Source organism: Apteryx mantelli, chromosome 18, assembly GCF_036417845.1.
Source record: "Apteryx mantelli isolate bAptMan1 chromosome 18, bAptMan1.hap1, whole genome shotgun sequence".
NCBI lineage: Eukaryota > Metazoa > Chordata > Aves > Apterygiformes > Apterygidae > Apteryx > Apteryx mantelli.
Genome location: NC_089995.1, coordinates 7,140,275 through 7,160,679, shown reverse-complemented (window position 1 = coordinate 7,160,679; position 20,405 = coordinate 7,140,275). Strand labels below are relative to the sequence as shown.

The 20,405-nt window shown below is 49.3% G+C and overlaps 1 protein-coding gene across 1 annotated transcript; it reads left to right on the top strand.

Annotated features, from left to right (window-relative positions):
- Positions 1-1,536: 1,536 nt before the first annotated feature.
- On the top strand, positions 1,537-5,218 carry MAFB (MAF bZIP transcription factor B). Its single transcript, XM_013947159.2, has one exon. It carries the CDS (start codon positions 2,233-2,235, stop codon positions 3,166-3,168), a length of 936 nt encoding a protein of 311 aa, XP_013802613.1. The 5' UTR covers positions 1,537-2,232; the 3' UTR covers positions 3,169-5,218.
- Positions 5,219-20,405: the final 15,187 nt, after the last annotated feature.

Genomic DNA, 20,405 nt, shown 5'->3' with positions numbered 1-20,405 from the left:
CCCGAAACTTTCGGGGCTTTTGGCTGCGCGCTTCCCTGCGCGGCCGCGGCTGGCTCCGCGGGGATGTGAAGGAGCGGGGCGAGCGCGGCCGGGGGCTGCTGGCATCGCCCCGGTATCGCCCCCTGCTCGGGTCCGGCTGGGAGAGATCGACAGCGGGGTGGGGGTGTCTGCGCTTGGGGATTTTCTCAGTGTTTTCTTTGCCCAGCACCAGAAACGCAGTTTCCTTCTGATTAATTTCTGAAAAACAGCCAGGCATTAAACTTTTTTTTTTTTTTTTTGCTAAATAATTTGGGGGGGGGGAGGGGAAATATCGTTGATGCCGAGGAGTTGGGGCGCTCCGAGAGCTGCAGAGGTCAAGGCACAGGTGGATAGAGCAGCGCGGCCGGTCCGGGCGCCGTGGCACCGCTCCGCACCGCTCCGCTCCCCTCCGCGCTTTGCGCTCTCGCCCCCGACCGCCCTTTCCCTTTTTCCGTTTTTTTTCCTCCGTGAAAAGTTGCTGTTATTCTCCAAATGGACACTTGGGGTCGCACTTTCTGTCTGTTTGAGCGTTAAAACAGTGTAAAAAGAAGCCCTAATCTTCCTTAATCGTTACAAAATGTTCAAAAAAAAAATCCTGTTACAGGACCAAAAAAAAAAAAAAAAACCCTTACAAGCCGAGTTCTTTGCATGCAGTCACTCACTCAGGGAACAGCAGAGGAAAGCAAACACAGTCCCCTCAAGAAGTGAAATGTAATTATATTTTCTCCCTTCTCTCCCTAATATTTGCAATTGTCTGTGTCAATGCCTTTGCTTTACTTTAGGGAGCGATTTGCTTCTTGTAACTGGGAGAATTTCCCCGATTGTGCAGGGAGAGCTGACAGCCTCCCCGAGCCGGTCCTTCCCTCGCGGGTGCCCGCGCATCCCCCGCGCACCCACCCCGCGGCCACCCCGCGCTGACTCCCCTCTCGGACCGGCTGCACGGCTGTGTTTTTTTCCACGACCCCTTTCGGATGAGGGACGGTTACATAAAGTTGCAAGGGGCGATCGGCGCGCGTGGGGTGGGGGGAAGCTGAACTGCGCTGAAATTTGCTACGGGACGGGAGCGGGGAAAAAGGGACTTTGTTATATTTAGAACAAAGGGACAGGCAGGATGTCCCCGAGCCCTCCTCCTTTGTGGACTGCAGAGGCCGAAAAGGGGGGGGGGGGATGTGGGGAGAAAAAAATAAATAAATAAAAGAGCAGGCGACGGTGCGGGAGGGGGAAGAAAGCGGGGAGCGCGGGCGGCGAGGAGCGGGGCTGGGAGCGGCGGCCGCTCAGCTGGCGCTGCGGAGCTGTCACGGCGCGGCCCGCCCCCGCCGCCGCCCGCCCCGCCGCCGCCGCCCCCGCCGCCGCCGCCGCCGCCCGGCCCCGCCGCCGCCCGCCCCGCCGCCCGCCCCGCCGCCGCGCTGCCATTGGCGCGGCCGCCGCCGGCCCCGGCCCCCGCCGCGCTCTCGGCGGGCACGGCCGTATAAGAAGCCGAGGGGGGCTGCGCTGCGAATCACAGCTGCACAACGAGCGCTGGAGGCGGCAGCTACAGCGGAGACCTGGGTTTTGTCGTCCCCCCTCTCCTCCTTTTTTTTTTTCCTTCCTTCCCCTCCTTCCTCCCCCTCTTCCCTCCCCTTCCCCTGCACTGCGAGAGCCAGAGAAAACTCCCGTGCAAAGCCCGGCCACCACCGCCAAATAGCCGGTGCGCTCCCCCGGCCGCCTGCTCGGACTGGAAAGTTGCGGCAGACTCCGGTGCTCTGCTCCCGCGGGGAGAAGGCTCAGGACTTACAAACCCAGCCAGGGGCACGGGCTAAACGTTTTGCACCGTTCTTCTTCCTGCACAGATCCGAAGGCAGCATCTTTGTTTTGTTTTGCTTTTTCCCTCCTGCTACTGCTCCTTTCTCCTTGCAACCGGGTGTCTAAGTGCTAGGAGCTGCTGCAGCCTGCGGTGCGTCCAAACGCTGCTACAAAAAGACAGGAGACATCCAGGCGGCCCCGGGTGGTGACTCGTCCTCGGCTTTGTTGCTCCGGACTGAAGAAGCCCGAGAAGCCGGGAGAAGGAAGCGGCCGAGGAGGAGGAGGCGGTGGAGGGGGGAGCAGAGGAAAGGAAGCGAGAAAGCAAAGCCAAAGTTTATTTGGAATAAGGGAGCGCGGCCAGCCCTCTTCCAGGCTGCGCGCTGGAGTGAGATCTCCAGCCCCTGCGCCGGGAGAGGTGCCCGCAAGACCGCGATGGCCGGAGAGCTCAGCATCGGAGCCGAGCTGCCCACTAGTCCCCTGGCCATGGAGTATGTCAACGACTTCGACCTGATGAAGTTCGACGTGAAGAAGGAGCCCCTGGGCAGGAATGACCGCTCCGGGAGGCACTGCACCCGTCTGCAGCCCGCCGGCTCCGTGTCCTCCACCCCCATCAGCACCCCCTGCAGCTCCGTGCCCTCCTCGCCCAGCTTCAGCCCCACCGAGCAGAAGACCCACTTGGAGGACCTGTACTGGATGGCCAACAGCTACCAGCAGATGAACCCCGAGGCGCTGAACCTCACCCCAGAAGACGCCGTCGAAGCCCTCATTGGGTCCCACCAGGTGTCCCAGCAGCTTCAAGGCTTTGAAAGCTTCCGGGCCCACCACCACCACCACCATCATCATCACCAGCACCACCACCAGTATCCCGCAGTCACCCACGAAGACCTGGCCGGCAGCGGGCACCCTCATCACCACCACCACCACCACCACCAGGCCTCTCCCACCCCCTCCACCGCCTCCAGCTCCTCCCAGCAGCTCCAGAACTCGCACCAGCAGCATCCCCCCTCCAGCAGTGTGGAGGACCGGTTCTCGGACGACCAGCTGGTCTCCATGTCCGTGAGGGAGCTCAACAGGCACCTCCGAGGCTTCACCAAAGACGAGGTGATCCGCCTCAAGCAGAAGAGGAGGACCTTGAAGAACAGGGGCTATGCCCAGTCCTGCAGGTATAAACGCGTCCAGCAGAAACACCACCTGGAGAACGAAAAGACCCAGCTAATTCAGCAGGTGGAACAGCTCAAGCAAGAAGTGACCCGGCTCGCCAGAGAGAGAGATGCCTACAAGCTCAAGTGTGAGAAACTTGCCAGCAATGGCTTCAGAGAGGCCGGCTCCACCAGTGACAACCCATCTTCCCCCGAGTTCTTCATGTGAGTGCTTAACAAATATAATTAAAAAACAAACAAAAAAAAAACAAAAAAAACCCCGACCCCCGTCACCTTCCCCCCCGCTCCCATCCTCCTCTGACATCTCCATCCATCTGTCTGCTTGACTAGCGAGAAAGAAGGAGAGAAAAATAGAGACTTGATTTTTGCAGCATCCAGTCTTCTAGATTAGCTGTGGGAAAAGTAGGATGGGGGTGGGGACGGGAGAGGTAAAGTGCAACTTTTCGACTTTCGTTTGCGAGTTAGAGAGAGGGACAGAAGCAGAGGCAAAGGAGAAAAGGACAAGCGAAGCGTTTTATAGATCGCTTGCTTTCAGAACGAGATGGACTTTAAGAGAATAATAATAAAAAGGACAATGAACAAGCCATCTATAACATACTGCCTGCTTGGAAAGAGAGGACATTACAGCACCATCTCATGCACAATTTACCTGCTTGGAAAAAGAGAATAAATAAAAAGGACAATATATGCAAACTCTTCATATATTGCCTGCTTTGAGAAATAAGTTACAGGACTCAGATGGGACATTCAATCCAAGAAAGGAAAGAAAGAAAGAAAAAAAACTCATCAGTTTTATTGCCTGCTTGATTATATAGAAAAATACGAAAATCTGCATTAAAAATATTAATCCTGCATGCTGGACATGTATGGTAATAATTTCTATTTTGTACCATTTTCTTGTTTAACTTTAGCATGTTGATCATCGATCATAACGTTCTGTTGTTTTGTTTCATCGGTAAGAAAAGCATCACAAGTTATCAAAACTTTTTACTGCTTGTGCAGTTTTGTTCGTTGGTTTTGCTCTCTTATTTTCTTTTATGGTTGTTAGCTTGTAAATATCTGCTACTTCAAACCGCACAGGAAAAAAAACACAAAAACAAAACATTTCAGCAGGCTGGTTATACGGTTTGTTTGGTATTAAAGAGATACTTAAAGTTATGGGCATTTTGCATTCAGAAAAAAAAACAACTTTGTATATCTGGTGCACTTTTAAGTTGTATTTTTTTTTTTAGTTTTCATTTTGGTTTTTGTTTGTTGGGGCAGAAGAGAAAAAAACCGCCTGAATGGCATTGACAAACCTAAACTTAACAGGGAAAGCTCTCATCGGTCGCTAGAGCCTCCTCCACACTTTAAAGTGGCAGTGAAGCTCTTTCGCCTTCAGGACAATTCTCAGCCTGTAGTGGTTAGACTTGGCCATATAGTCTCCCTTCTGATTATACACTCAGGAAGCGAGGAACGGACGAGATACCAGTTCCTTTTAAGAAACAACTGCCCCTTGATTTTTCAGTAAAATAAAGAAAAAAGAAAACTTGTTACGAGTCAAGTTGCAATCGCAGTGAATGATTCGTGTCGCCATTTAAGTTAGGTTTATCAATGGTAGCAGTGGATGAGTGGGCTGGAAAAGCATATAAAACTAAAACTTTTTTTTTTTAAGAAGACATACTGCAACTTTTAAGTGTATTCTTTTGCAATGATTTGTAATCTGCTTCTCTGCTTTCCTATGCAGCGAGTGAAAGTTTTAGCCAAAATTTATTTGCAGTTGTATAGTAGTAGTAGTTTGGAGTCTTATGGGTGTTTTTATTACTTTTTTTTTTCCTCCTGCAGGTCAGTAAAAGGATTTTACGTTGCACTGACAAAAATACCAAAATGAAAACTTATTTTTTAGTTTCCTTTTAGGATAGCTGGCACTGCTGGCCGGATGCATTTTAAGTTTGTATTAGTTTATAAATTAACAGTAATAACAAGATTGTAATGAACAGCATGGTGCTTGCAGTTTTAAATATTGTGGATATTAGTCATGCATCAGAAAACGATCTTTGGTTTTTACTGATTCAACTGTGTTGAAATCAAAACATTGCAGCAGCGGAAAAAAATTGTTTTTATTTCATGTAAAGTTCTGAAGGGATCAATTTCAAATCCTGCTTATGATATGAAAAATATTAAAAAACCTGGTCTATTGTAGTTTTATTCAGACTGGTTTCTGTTTTTGGTTATTAAAATTGTTTCCTATTTTGCTTATTAAAATCATTGAAATGGCATTTCTTGGAGGGACCTGCTCTCTAACGTCTCGCGTTCAAAAACTTGGGGACCTGAAATCTCTCCCCACACTGCTGTCCAGCGAAAGCAGCCGCCGAGCTGCTCTCTTTGCGCCCAGGTTTGAGCAGGGCTTTGCGGAGCTGCCGGCCCGGCACACGCCGGGGCGGCGCAGCGCGGCCGCGGCCCCGCTCCGCTTCGCCTCCGGCCCGGGGAGCCTCCCCCCGCGCGGCTCCCACGCGCGACCGCCGCCCGCGGGGCCCGGAGCCGCGGCAGCCCCGCGCCGGGCCCGGTGGGCGCCGCAGCTTCGCTCCGCCGGTCCCCGCGGTGGGCTGCGCTTCTGCGGGCGGTGATGCAGGGCAGGAGGCCGGCGGCCGCGGCCGTGCCGTGCCTTCCTCCGGCGTGAGCCGCCCCCGGGGCTGCGAGCGAGAGAAACGTTAAGTGCAGCAAGGTTTTCTTCCTTTTTCTTTCTTTCTTTCTTTTTTTTTTTAAATGTATTAAAAAAGCAGAAGACTTGGGCAAGTCTATCCTTTCCCCTGGCTCCTTTGGGATCCGGGCTGGCCGTTCACTTTCCTCCTCTCCATCTGTACAGTTTATTTATCCTGGCCTTTTTTAAAGCATGAGCAACGGACAGAGTTTCGAAGACTTTTTAGCTGCATGTGCAGAAGAGGACAGAGCTCGTATATTTTGCATCTCTTTCCCCCAGGGCTTTCCCCCACCGTAAGGCAGTGCCACCATGCATTAATTGCTTTCAAGCCCAGATAATCGTGCAGCTCCCTAAACTGCAGCCAGAGGAGGTTAGAAATCGCCCCTGCTCCTCGCCCCGGTGCGGGAAAGGGAGTCCCAGAGCTCGGCCGCAGCGTCTCTGCGCGCTGCTGCTCTCAAAGTGTGAAAACTAGGTTGAACTTTAAATCCTTCTTAAAAACAAAATCCAATGCACCACACAGCCGAAATAATAACCTTTCTCTGCCCTTTTCTTCCCGACAGCAGTGAACTGCCATTGCAGGGACGACACAGGCACGGTTGGAGGACAAACCGGTTAAGAACAGAGTGTGGGAAAAAATGAAAAGCAAATACAGTAACTTAAAAACAAAATCCCCTCTTAAATCCCAGCCGCATCCCTGCGTTGTCGGAGACAGCTGGGCCGGCGGCTGGAATGGGAGAGCGGAGCGGGGGCCGGAGGCTGGTCCCAGCCCCCCGGTACAGGGGTCAGGAGCAGAGACCAGCCTCGTACCCTGCGGCCCCCTCCTGCCCCGCGAAGGGGGACAGGAGTCTATAGAGGAAAAGGATGAGAGCACCCGGTTGTCCGTCTATTGCCTCCCCCCTTGCCAGTAGATGCTAGGGCTGCAGAAAGCCTGAGAGGAATATTGTTTGTGGGAACTGCCACCGCATATTAATGTCCCCTCATGCATGCATTGAATAAATCACTAGGGCTAATTGAACAACAACAACAACAAAAAAAATAGCAAAACAGGCCTTAGAAAAGCCCTCCGGATTCCCACCGCAGAACTGTGTCAGCGGCGGGGCAGATCCGTCATACCGGGAATGCGGTTACGGCGCCAGCGTGTTTGCAGCGCTCGGTGCCATTTCTGAGTTTTAATTTATCTGATTAAAAAAAAAAAAAAAAAAGGCATTCCGCCACCACCACCGGCACAGCTTGAGCTTGTGGGACTCCGACCCGCAAGTGCTCCGAGGGCTCCGCCAAGCCGAGCAAAACCCAGCGCCAGGGGGGACGGGAGCGGAGTGCCCCCGCCGTGCGCGCTCCCGCCCCGCTCGGGCCCGGCGGCTCCGGCCGGCCGGCGGCTCGGCGGCAGGGACACGCCGTGCCCAGGCGAGCCCAAGCCGTCGGCGCTTGTGCTCGGCGCGGTGCGGCCTGCGGCGGGGACAGCTCTGTCCCGGCGGGTGGCAATGCAGCGACGGCAGCGGGACCAGCGGTCCCGGCGGTGGCGGGGGGCAGCCCCCCCCCCCCCGGCTCCGCAGCACGGGCCGGGGTGCAGGACGGTGCCTCTCGGCTTTGCTCGCTTATTGCCCTCCCCGCGTGTTTACTTTGATATCTCCCCACTCATTACTGACATGTCAAGGGCTGTCGCCGCAGAAGTTGGGGGCACTATGGAAAGAAGTTTCTTGAAGCAAAAGGAGAAAGTCGGGGCCCCTCGCCTGCCCCGCGCTGCCGGCGGCGCCGGGCAAGAGCGGGGTGCGGGGCGCAGGCTGGCTCCCGCCCTCCCTCGGCAGCGCTAGGGAGAAGCTGCGGGGAGTAAAGCAACTTCCCTCCCCAAACCCCTCTTCTTCCTCCTCCTTCCCCCTCTTGGACGTGCCGCTTTGCGCGCGCCTCCTCTGCCCCTCGTGGGAGTCACTGCGCCCAGCGCAAGGAGGGATCTGCGCACATCCCCGGCCGGGGCTGGGGGCCCGCTCCGCCCCGCTCCGCGCCGCCCCGCGGAGCCGAAGCGAGCCCGGGCGGCCTGGCCTTCCGCGGGGCGGCCGGCAGGAGGGAGCGGGCTGCACCGCGCACTCGGACCCCAGCAGCGCCCCGCGACGGGCGCAGCTCCGAGGGGCCGAGCGCTGCCCGCCGCCCGCCCGGGGACCCCGCAGACGAGCAGGCAACCGGGCAGCAACCTGTCCCCAAAGACCCCGTGTAGCCAGGGCCGGGTCCCACCTCCACCCGCTCCTTGCAGCCACGGGGAGGCTGCGGTCGGGGTGCCGAGACGGGCCGGGCCCTGCAGCCGCCGGCCCGGGGCTGGGGCTCGGGGCTGCGCTGGGGGGAGCGCGGGGCGCTGCCCGGCCAGGAGCGCGCTGGGCCCGGCTCCCCGACGGCACAGCGCGGGCAGGTCAGCCGCCTTGCCCCCTCGGGAATGGGGCGTGTGGTGGTGCAGAGCCAAATTTGGCTGCCGGATGACAGTTAAACCGTGGTCTCGTGTAGCCCAGGAGAACGATTCCCTTCAGTGAAAATCGTATTATTTTGTTTGATCTCGCAGTTTTGCAAGAGCTATTGCTAACAGCTGTAGCGAGCATTGCATCCCCCCTCCGGGGCAGAGGTGACTACTGGCGAGGGCTGCTCCCAGAATTAAACGAGACACTCAGACAGGAAACACAATTGGCAACACAACACCCCTCCCCCTATTTACTGACACAAAACTTAAAGACTATCTGTGCCAAGCATTTAATAGACTATTTTAAACATTCCCCTCCTTCCTCTCCTCCAGGAGAGTGTATAAAACTGATTGTCTTTAATTCCAAAATAGAGGAATCTTAGACTAAAAGACTTTTTGGACTAAAGATAGAAACATCAGCCTAAGACTTTCCAGAGATGCTGAGCGCTGTTGCCATACGGTGGATGAGCGCTCAGCATTGGGGTGGGCAGGCAAGATGTGTTATTAGGATGAGCCAGGGTTTGCGAGATAACTGTTCCCAGCTGTTTTAGGGTTTAATCTTTTTCTTTTCTTTTTTTTTTTTTTCTTTCTGAGCTGGCTAAGTGCCCGTCTGGCTCTAGCAGGCTGGTTGTTTTCTGTGATTGACAGACCAAGGTCAGGGAAGCTCTTCAGGGCTGCGGGTGTCAGGTTTCGCGGAGGACAGATAAAACAGCTCCGGCGCTCGGGCGAGCGCCGCGGCCCTGCGCGGCCGCGGAGCCGCGTGCGCGGGGAAGCCAGGCCCGCGCTGCCGCCCGGGCAGGTGAGCGCGCAGCGGGCGCGGGGCGCGGAGCGGAGCCGGGAGCGCGGGCGCGGAGCGCTGGCTGCGGGAGCCGCGCTGCTTCGGCTGCACGCCCCGCGCCTCCGGCCTGCCAGCATCCTCCCCTGCCGCCGCTGCGCTCCGTGGGTGCCTCTGTTTTTTCCCCTCTTTTATTATTATTATTATTTTTAAAATTTCTGGTCTCGTCCTGATGTGATCGAAAGAGCACTTCCCCCGCCATCGAGGGGGAAATGGCAATTTTGCCCCTTATTTGAGCAAGCTTTGCTTTTTTTTTTTTTTAATCATTATGGTTCACTCTGTTAAGGTTACAGTAAATCTGAAGTTAACACGCGCGCGCGCACACAAACACACACTCTAAATAGCTTATTGCATAATCCTGCCTAGAGTGTTCAGTAATGTAGCATGCAGCGGTCTCTTACGATCCCACACTGGACTTTTGTTTTATGTAAAAAGGAGAAGAAGAAGAAGGAGAAGAAGAGGGGGGAAAAAAGCTTTTGGTGCTGCCTTTTCATGCTTTTTAAATGGTGGCTTTTAGTAGTGAATTTTGAACACAGCATGAAGTGCTAGAAAACGGTTTCTTGCTATTGCATCCAGGAGAGGGAAGACCCTATTTATATTTGTGAGCTGGTCCTGCCCATCATGGCATATGGAAGTGCTCGAAAATGGATTGCGGTGTATTTGAGACCTAAGGTACCGAGAATCCTATGCCTTAAACAGAAATGCTCCACTGGGTGTATATTGTATTTATACATTTGTAACAATATGGTTGGAATAAACATCGCAGCCACAGTAAAGACGGAAAAAGAGCATTCCACATAAAGAAAGCCATATGTCCTCCTGTCCCACAGTGGCTGCTATTAGGTTTTGGAGATAGCTGTCCTTTGCCATATTTTATTTCCCCTTTTAAAGTTTCACTGTTTGTCTTAAGGCACAGATGCAAAACACTGCATTTCCACTTTATACATGTGTTCTCTTAAAAGATTTGTTTAGATAAGGAAACCAATGCTAAGTGTTCTCACTTGAAAGAAATTAAATATATAGAATAATAAGCTGCTGCTAAAATATATAAAAAACATTTGAATTAATAATAAGAACTTGTTCTGAGGCAAAATTCAATTTTACTTCCTATTATGCAATCTTTGCATGTAAAGTTGCTTTAATGCAAAAGAGCAGCTCATCAAAAATTCTGTTTTATTGGTATCAAAAATTTATGATATCCTGAGGCATGAGGGGCAGAGAGCAAGGTAGGAAAGCTATGTCCTTTTACCAAGTTTAGTGCTTTCTTTAAAGAAACATCTCAAACTTCTGTCTCCCCCTTTCTTCCTCACTTTTGGAGGCAGTGGGTAAAGGTTTATACCAGAGTAAACCCTCCAGTGACAACGTCATCGTGCAGCTCTAATACACCATTTTGTTGACTGTACAGTCTATGCAGACTCTTGTTTTCACTGCGATGCCAGGAGACACTCGGACATGTCCACACAGATGTAGAGATGGGATTATTTACAAATACTGAAAGAGGATGCTTTCGTTCAGTATTGCAGTAATGTATATGCATTGAAAACACGTGCATCGTTTGCGCCTGTATTTGACTATTGAAGTCTGCAACCTCTTATCAATAAAACTCTGAGAGGTCTGATTCTGCTCGAGCCTAGGTTTCCCACTAACGAGAGTTCATTTGTTTCCAAAGAGGCGCTGCTAGCTTTATAAAGGATATCAGAGACCCAGCGAGAATAGCACTGGGTTCAGAAGGAATTTTTGTGAAAAAAGGGTGGCAAGAAACCGGTGCCAAGTATCTGAAATACGCATTCATAAAGATAAGTAATAGTTAATTCTTCATCAGGAAAACTTCACGTAATTTACTGAAGGAGGCCATTGCCATTACTGCTATTTTACAGCTGGGGAAACTGAGGCACTGACAGATGCTGTGGCTCGGCCAAGGTCAGCTGCAGGCTGATGGCTGGGCTAGGTCTTACGAGCCCCCTGGGCCGTGCTGCCTCTCCTCCAGTCGCCCCAGCTGGAAGCACAGGGCAAGATTGGCCATCGCAAGGGGAAGACGAGGGGGAGGAAGTCAGCTCCAAACCTCTGCAGTCCTGTGTTTGCATGGGTCCAGGCTCTTCTACTGGTTAATGGAGCAGAAACTTTCCTGCTGTTTTCAGGGGGCCTGTTCAGAAGAGAAATTACAGAGGGCAATAAACCCGCACCTTGGACTTGTGCTAACTGCTTCTTCCTTGCTCTTATGCTGTGGTGCAGTTATTACCTAAAGCCTTTACAAATATGAGAAAGGGAACATTTAATTATAAACAGGTCTCCGAGCTAACACCAGCCCTTACGGCTCCCTGGGTCTCTGTTTTTCCCTTATTTAAGGTGGCCAACAGTCATAGAAAAATGTGCTTTCAAATGTGAAATCTCTGCCCACGAGATCCTAAGGGAAAGCGTTCACATCTACACTCAGCCCGGCCTATCTTGCTCATTGCCCGATGACATCCAGGTCTCCTTGGTGTGGTAGCACTGTTGCCGTGCTGCTAACACCAGCTCTAGCACGGAGCCGTCTGTGCTGAGGCAGAAGTTGAGGAGCACAGAGCATTCAGGACACCAGAAAGAGGGCCACTAACCCCCCCCCCCCTTTGAGAACAGGCCATCATTTTTATGCCAGCCTTGATAAGGCATTTTCTTCTGAATATTGCAGTGGTAATGCTGCACGGGGCTGCAAGAGAACAGCCTGATCTCGGAGACTGGAGCAGCACAAATTCATGAAGTTCAGCACAGGTTCTGCGGAGCGACAGGTTGACCCACTCCACAGATGGACAAAAGGAATATCAGAGATGTTAGCAGAAAATGCTTCTGGAAGGGTATTTCCAGGTCTTCACTTACCTCCAGTCAGGCACTCAGAAGAGAAAGGTATTAAGCAAATACCTGTGAACCTCTGGGGCTATATAAGAAGTGACTCAAGCATAAGTCAGACAGACAGACAGGAATCGTGATAATAATAATAATAAAAAAATGCCTTTCTGATTTGCAATATTACTGGATCTTTCTCTGAGTGATTTCTGTCCTGCTGCTCACAGACTTAAAGCATTAGGTGACACAAAATAAAAGGACCCTCTCCTGAATCAAAATAAAGCAGGATAGAAACAGTTGCATTAAACAGCAGGTAAGTTTGAATTTGAAATACATTGATTTTATGGTCATGTTACACAGCTCAATAATTAATGACATAATTTGGATCAAATGTAAAACAGTGTTTTTAGATTCTAGAGCTGGTGTCTGCTCTAGAATCTAAAAACACTGTTTCTATTAAATGTCTTGGATTTTTTAAAATAAGTCCTTTTCCATAATCTGTTTTCAATTGAATATTACAGTAAGTATATCAAGATTACTGGATCACATTGTTTACAGATGAAACAGTTTAAAAGTGAAGTTATTTTTGGTTCAAATCTTCTGTGTTTTCAAATGAAAGGCATTTCTGGAGTAGCTGCTGAAAACAAAAATACCAGGGGAAAAAAAAAGAAAAAAGGAGGAAGATAAAACATGGCACTGTGAGGGTTAAGCAAGGTCCTAGGATCCAAGTAAATATTTATATGAGTGCTCAAAGAAGGGGGAAAAAAATCTCAATATAACCAAAATATAAATCACGGTGCTTTATGTTAGCTGTCAAATTATTCTAGCCCCTGCATTCCAGTACTTGCTCTACTGGTAATGTCACATACAATATGTGGGCTTTTGCTTTGGTGCAGGTTTGGCAGGTAATTAAAATCAGTTGTATGGAGGTTTACACAGACTCCCTCCGATCCACTGAAAGACAAACAACCTGTTGACTGTGATCGCTGCGAGTGTGCAAAACTGTATGGGAAAGGGGATTCTCACAAGCGGGAGAGAAAAGCCTGTCCGTGGCGTGCGGGGCTCCGCGCCTCGCCTCGCCTCCAGCGTGGATTAACTCTTTGGTGCCTCGGGAGCTTGCCTTTCTGCGCAGAGGAAATGAGAACTGGGTAATGGCAGAATCGGCAGCCCGGCATTTGTCAGCGGAAAAAAATAATAATAAAAGCAAGCCCTGAGGGCGGCTAGCCCTCGGGTCAGGTTTGCCGACATTCCTGACCTAGGGGAGACTATTCTTTCTAGAAGTCATCTGGGTGATTTAGCCTTCCTGCTTTGCCTGCGCTCTGCTTTTTGGAGACTCCGGTCACGACAGAGTGAATTATTCCTGACAGCTTCACAATGCAGCCCGTTCTCCAACCTGCGCTGGTCCTGGAGTCCAGGAGCTCCTTCCTTGGGAGCCTGCAAATGATGTCCAGAGCTTGCATTTCATGGCCTTTGATTACACCCTTTTATAAAGGAGAATCAGGATCAAAAGCCGAGGCTCAGCCCCTCCCCTTTACACGTCCTTCTTCTCATTTGACTCCTGCGAGGGTGCAAGTGGGAAGGGCCCTCACCTCGTGCGAAAGGGAGACCTTCGGAAGCACCCTGCTCTTGCTGGCTCCTGCCGTGGGTGTTCCCGGCTCGGCGGGGAGGCTCTTCGCCCCGGGAGGCACCGCGCGCCTCCCGCGTGCTCTGCGGAGGACCCGGGCGCCGGCTGCAGGCTCTGTGCCGGGAAGCGAGTGCTGCGAGGCCGCACCCGGGTGGATGCGCCCTCGGTGTCAGGGAGCCGCGCCAGCGCTGACACTGCTGCTGTGCGACACCCTCTCGTTTAACCGCAGGATTAGCATGGCACCGAGATGACGGGTTATTCCCCTCTGGCCTCTCTCCCCACGCGATGCGTCATCCCTGCCTCCGGCCTCCCTCTTCGCAGACGGAGGCTCCGGGCAAAGAGCAACTCGTTTCCTATATGGGTTGCATTTTGATGGAGGTTTCCAGGGGGAAGCCAAGCTGTAAGGAGGAGACCCATCTGCAAGGATAACCCCACCACTAGCATCGTTTCGCAGGGACCAGTGAACAAGCACCATCTGTTTCGCTGCCATCCACTTGCCTAGACGTGAGAGTACCCATTCATATTCATCAAACCAGTCTCTTATGCTAATGTCTGTCTACCTCCTTTCTTATCTTGTAGTTCTACACAAAATCAGTGAGCAAGGGCCTTCCTGAATTAGCCCAGATTCCTGTTACTCAGCTTGGGAAATGCTGGGCTGAATCCTGTCCGGGGGGAGGAGGGGGGAGAAAGAAAAGAAAAAAACAAAGCAAACAGAGATCAACTTTTGGAATCGCTTAGGTCTATTTATCTGTTACCAATCAAATAGTGATTTGTCTGTCTGATAGGGGTATAGATAAAGTTTTCAGCAATTTGCAGTAATTAAATGTGAAAGGGGAAGAAGCAGAGGGTTTCCAGGCAACATGCTGCAGAAGGGGAGTTTTGGAGGAAGGCACAGAACCCCTTGTTAAACATCTGCCAGGCTGAACGAAAGGTAGGGGTGATTTCCCTGCTCTAATGGAGTTCCCCCCTCCTCTTCAACGCCCTGCAAAGACATTCTCCTCCTGCTGCTGCTAAAATCAGCTGCAGGGAGAGAAAATCCCTGGAGATTGGGAAAATACTTTCCAGAACAGGTTATTGCCTCTGATTACAACAAGTGGCGGGTATTAAACAGAAAAAAAAAAAATCCCGAGGAAAGACACTACCACCTCCCCCATAAGGACTTTGCTCCCCTGTCCGAATTATGCAAGCTAGAGCACAGTGCAATGCTCAGTATATTCAAGATAGTTGTCAAGAGCAAAGTATAAACATTTCCAGCAAATGCACTTAATAGAAGTTTGTTTGCCAAGTGCTCCAGCCTCCTTTCTTGGTTATGGTGAGGAAAAGGCCATTTTCATTAAGTGGGGAAAAATACCATTCCCTCTCCCCCACCCCTTCAATTAAGAAAATCCTAAACCTCTGAATGAAAAGCTTTTTCTAGCCGTTCACTTAGTTACCCATCAGCTTTATCACTATTGTACCCAAAGTTTATTAAAGTGCCCCTGTTGTGTACTCCTTTTTACAAATGTTAGCAATGGGAGCACAGCCCGGTTCCCGGATGGGCCTAACTGACCTGATCCAGCAAACGGATATGGTGAGTGAACCAGCAACTATGATCCAAAGGGGATGCAGAAGAAACTGAGAGGAGCCCCCGGCATGCATGAAATATGGTCACATTTCCTGGGAGAACAGAGTCCGTGGGAATTTGGCCATTGGACTTTGCTGGGGCTAGAATTTCGCCCCAGCCTCCGATGGGGTTTGGGTGCCTTCTGCCAGGAGATAGCTGAACACAGGGAAGAGATATATTGCAGCAGCAATTAAGCTATAATCAGTATCTGCCTTTGCTTGAATCACTTTGCTCCACCCTGAACATGCAGTACAGCAGGGCTGGAAGCTCCTTCAGCCAAGAACTTGGGACTCCAGGGAAGGGGTGTGTTCGTTCCTCTTCTGAACTAACAACTTCATTCCAAAAGCAACCACAGTTGTCTTGAGCTACCGTCGCCAGTGCAATATGCCTTTAGCAGAAAACAGGAGCTTCCTGTGAATGAAAAAGGCCTGAAGATGATGCTTCTGTTTTAATTAACTACTGTGCCTTATAGATTCATGCTTTTCCTTGAAAGCTCAGTTGGCTTCTTTAATTGCTGTTCCCAATGACACAGTTTATTTCCCTGCAGATTGCCATTTCCCAGGGTGCCCTCACTGAGAACGCCCACAAGAACCCTCTCTGGTGGCCGGAGTCGGGGAGGAGCTGCTTCACATTCAGAGAACCTGCTGATGACTCCAAGATGACTCCATGCAGCAAATTTTACAAAAAACCCTCTCTGACCATGTCCCTCCATGCTCCCACGTCACAGAAACGTTGGCTGGAAGGGAGCTTTGGAGGCCTCTAGTGCAGCCTCCCACTCAAAGCAGGATTGTTGCCAACACTAGGTCAGGTCAGCCATGGCTTTGCCTAGCAAAGTCTTGAAAACTTCCAAGGGTGGAGATCACACCACCTCTCTGGGTTTCTATTCCATCCATATTCTTCTGCTAATTCTATTTGTAGGAATTTACCCATCTCCAAAGTAACTCTCCCACCAGGAGGACAATAACTTGGAGCTGTTTTGTAATCCCCTCCACTTCCTTTAAGAACCTGATGACGCAGAAACACAAAAGAAGTTGAACACCTATTATGGGAATCAGGAACATTCAGTCTTCTGTTTAGATTCTCAAAATCCCCACCAGACTGTTCCTTAAACTTACAGGCTGGAGGCACCTGCAGTATTAACAATAAAGTTCTCCAGTCCCCTGAAGTTCTGCTCCTGGGACACCCAGAAGCAGCTCACTGCCTGTCTCAAGCTTACATCTCATTCACATACATGAAAATAAGATATTCTTCAGACCCTCCAGGCTGAAGGGCTCCACTTGCTAAGGTGCTCTCGGAGCGTTCCCATCAGGTCTACCTGACACACAGCAGCATTTATGTACCAAATGTATACGTAATTTTTGCTACGAGTCCCAGAACTCCACTCCTTCCTCCCAAGCAGATATCCTACCCACTCACTTATAGATGCCTGTTTGCAACCTCTTTCCCTCCTCCCAGCGCAGACAATTTTGTACAAAGTAGAAGAGCTTCAATAGAGCAGGGCAGGAAAGTAATGTTGGGATGTGGTCGGGGATCTCTGGGGATGTGTGCTTGCATTCCTGGGTGCAGTAGCAAATCTCATCCCTGCCTCTTGCCCCCCAGGTAAGCAGCCAGAGCTGTGGCCTCTGTTTGATCGGAGAGCTTTGGATGCCCACCTACGGGAGAAGGTTTTAGTTCTGGATGTGACAGAGAGGCTGATGCCCTGAGGGACTGAATGGTTTGGATAATCCCCAAGAGACCATGATTTAAAACATCCAGCTAACATGGATGGATCTTTGCTTAGCTTGTGGCAGGACTCATAGAAGACCCATGAGGACAATAGTGAAAACTCCAAAGTCCCAGTATTTTGGCCACGAATTAAAAGCTTCAGGGGTTATTTGGTTGCCATCAAGTCCACACAAAGGAAAAAAAAATCCCACAGAGGAGGGATCCAATAGCTACAAGTCAGAGTAAAACAAAAGTCCAGACTCAAAATAGATGGCTTTTTTTATTTTTATTTTTATCATAATAGAGCTAAAGTAATGGGTGATTATTCCATCATTTGGTAATTTTAAGGAAAAGATCAGATATTTTTCCAAGATCTACTTTAATTAAATTAGGAAGTAATTCAGACATGTCCTATGGTCTGTTATACATGTGAAATTGGATTAGATGGTCACAGTGGTTTCTTCTGGTCTTACAATCGATGAAAAAAAATATAATTGTGGTGATAGTGGAACAGGGAAGAAATATACTGCTGAACTAGCAGAGAGGCTAACGGACATATGAAAATATTATGAATTCTAGAACTTATATAACAGATTGCATTCACTTCAGCTGGAATTCCACCATTGTTATTTTTTTTCCACATTTAATTTAAAGAGGCAATATCCTTTTAAGCTTTCTTTCTGCAGCAGGGTAGATTAAATTTAAAATAGTAAAGTGCTGCAGAATAGATCTAGGGATGTTCAGGGCTGGAGGACAACTTAATGAAGCAGAAGCTGAAATACTATACATCTCCAATAGCTTTAATTTATACAAATATTATCTTTGTGTCTTTCATAACATGATGCAGAGAATCTGAGAGTACAGTGCAATTCCTTTGCTTTTCAAGATAATTTTATCCATTTTAGTACCTGGGTTTGAAACCAGCCCAATTCAAACCAAAAGGGCTATAAAATTTTTGCTCTAATTGCTGAAACAGGCTTGCACGTATAAAAACAGTTTAATGGCTGGAAAGGGCTGCATGGTGTATAAATAGGGATAAGTACCAGACCACCTAGAGTCCAGTTCTGCTACAGTTGCTCAGACTGGTCAGTACTGTAATCTGCAGACCACTCAGGAACGGTGGCATTGTCAGCCTCCCAGGTTACATTGCAATGGAAATCAGAGACCCTCCTGACACAGGTACTCTTTCAGATACAGCGTGTCTGGTTTGTGGCTGCACTCTGGATGCACCTTTGCAAAAAAAAAATTTGGCCTTTCTTATTCCACAGCAAGCTCTGGAAGTAGGCAGATAGGACTGTGGCACCGGCCCATTTGATGTTAACGATAAACCAAAAGCAGCAGGAACAGGAGAAAGCTGTAGCTTAGCACTTGAGGCAAGATTTGGTGGTGGTGGATTATATGCTATCCTAGGCTCAGCAAGATCAAGGTGCAATACAGCTAATAATCACAGCCCTGGTGACAGTCATCAGAAGTCCTCTCTGGTGTGGCCCAGGCTGACCAGGAGATTAAAAAGCAGTGCCATTGAAGTGGGCACACAGCCCGCTCCTGGACAGCTGTTCTCCTCGGGCTGTCCCCGTTGCCTCTGTGGCCCTGTTCCTCTTGGACAGGGAAGAAAGCTGGTGGCACCCCATGGCTCTAAGCCACTTGTGTCCCCTTTCGCTGCTCTTTGGCTTGAATGTAAAAGTGGTCAACAAGGGGAATTCGGGTCAGAGTTAGTAACTTTGGCCAACCTGACCTCTCAAATATTTTGGGATCACAGTGTACCACTTCATCTACCCAGTAGGACACCAGAGACATCTCTGCTACTAACTCACTGTGTGATCTTGGTCAAATCACCCTGTGTTGAATTAGTTTTCCTTTCTGTAAGGCAAAATAATATCATTTACTAGCCTCTGAAAAGGACTTTGAAACTTAAAGAAGAGGTATCTAATATTTAGCACTTTACTGATTTAGAAATGTTTGAATTTGCTCAAGACATGTAAAACTGGGCTTTTTTCTTTTCACTCAGTGTGTTAGAAGTGGGGAGAAAGAGAGACAGAAAAAAACATGTTGCTGGAAGACATTCTTATTCTGAATAAAAGTTCATTAGTGAAGAGGGTTCATCTTTTCTTTATTCTTCTTAACATGCATTTTCATGATTGGTTACAAGTCTGGCATTGCTTCTTCCTTCATATGCTGCCAACAGTTTTCTATGATCTTAATTTTTCCCCCTCTATGAAAACCTCTGGAAAAAAAAAATCCATATATTAGTCTGCAAGTACTTGATTGACACATAGATTAATGTTACACAATTAAGGAGTGTTATCAGGTGAGTGCTTCAAAAATCACAATATTTCACAGGCAGGCAGGCTTCCTGACACCACGGTAAGTAGAAATACTTTATAAAAATTATTTAGAATCACCATCTATCATCATGAGAAACCTTGTGTTGTGCTAAAATAATTGACAGGTTGATAGCTGTGAAATGTTTCCAGTCCAATAAAATACAACATAGTATTTCCAATAACAACACTGATATGCAAGGATTTACAGTGGTTACCAATTTATTACACAGACGATGACGTTCTAATTCGTGAGCCACTTGAATGCATTTCAACTCCATGATCAGTGTCCTTCAAACTATTGCTAATCCAGTCATTTCTTTCATGAATAAACGAGCCATGAATATGCATATTAGATGTAGCACAGCATGGGTTGCTCTGCCACCTTACATCCAGAAGGTCATGGACATAAATCTTCTTAGATGTTAATATTCCATCTACCTTGGCAAGGTATTGAGCAGCTTCCCAGGCTCCTAATGCCATTGAAGAGAGGCCTAATTGGGTAGAAACCCTCACGTATCCACTCCCTTGCGGTTCGCGTGGACGAAAGAAAAGCTAGAATTAAAAGGATGGAGTTAGAAATGAATCTGCCAGGCAATCACTGGCAGTTCATCAGTCAGTTAATGTGATCCTAATGGCTCTGCCTTTTCCAGGAGCGCTGCTCTGTCCCTTGGCTTGAACTGGCAATTCTGGTGCAGTTGCCTCCATCTGTTTAAGCTGGACTTGAAGCAGGTCCTCTCCTCCACAGCCAGCACAGGAAATACTTTCAGTGATCTTCAAATAAAAGCCCAAATTGCTGCATTAGCTCTCCCCCTTGGTAATGGGTGGACGAGGCAGCCAGGTAGTCCATTTGGGGAGGCAGCACAGAAAGCCAGGAGCTGCAGCTAGACCCTCTCCTTTGCCTTCTCTTTTTCCCACTCCACTGTTTCAATGCTTCTCCCTTCTGCTCCTGAGAAGTTTTGAGCCATTATGAGGGGTATGAATTTCTCCTCTATTTGTGAAAATCAAAAAAAAAAGTTGGAAAATGAAACACCTCTTTTGTTCACTCATTCCTCATGCACCCTTGGAGTTAACAGGGCTAGTTCTGATCTTGTTATATGGGGTTTAAGCCGCAGAGGAACTCTGACATCGAAGGAATTACCTTTGTAGGGTAAAAGAATTAGGCTTCTGCTATTGTTAAAACAAACAAACACAAAGTCATAGGTGTTCCTAATTCAGACCCTTTCTCGTGGCTGTAGGAACACCAAGAGCAGCAGATAAAATTTGTTGCAGAAGGCAAGTTTTGTTTAAAAGAGAAATACCTTTGGACTGTTTTTTTTTTTTTTCTCTTATTAGGCAAACATTTGTTTTAGGCAACCATCCAGACTTTTCCAGCAAGGTTCAAGTATCAGGGATTTCCTTTCCCCACCCTGCCCCCA

Excerpts from the sequence above, each read along its gene's own strand:
- MAFB (XM_013947159.2), top strand. The coding sequence starts at position 2,233 with ATGGCCGGAGAGCTCAGCATCGGAGCCGAGCTGCCCACTAGTCCCCTG.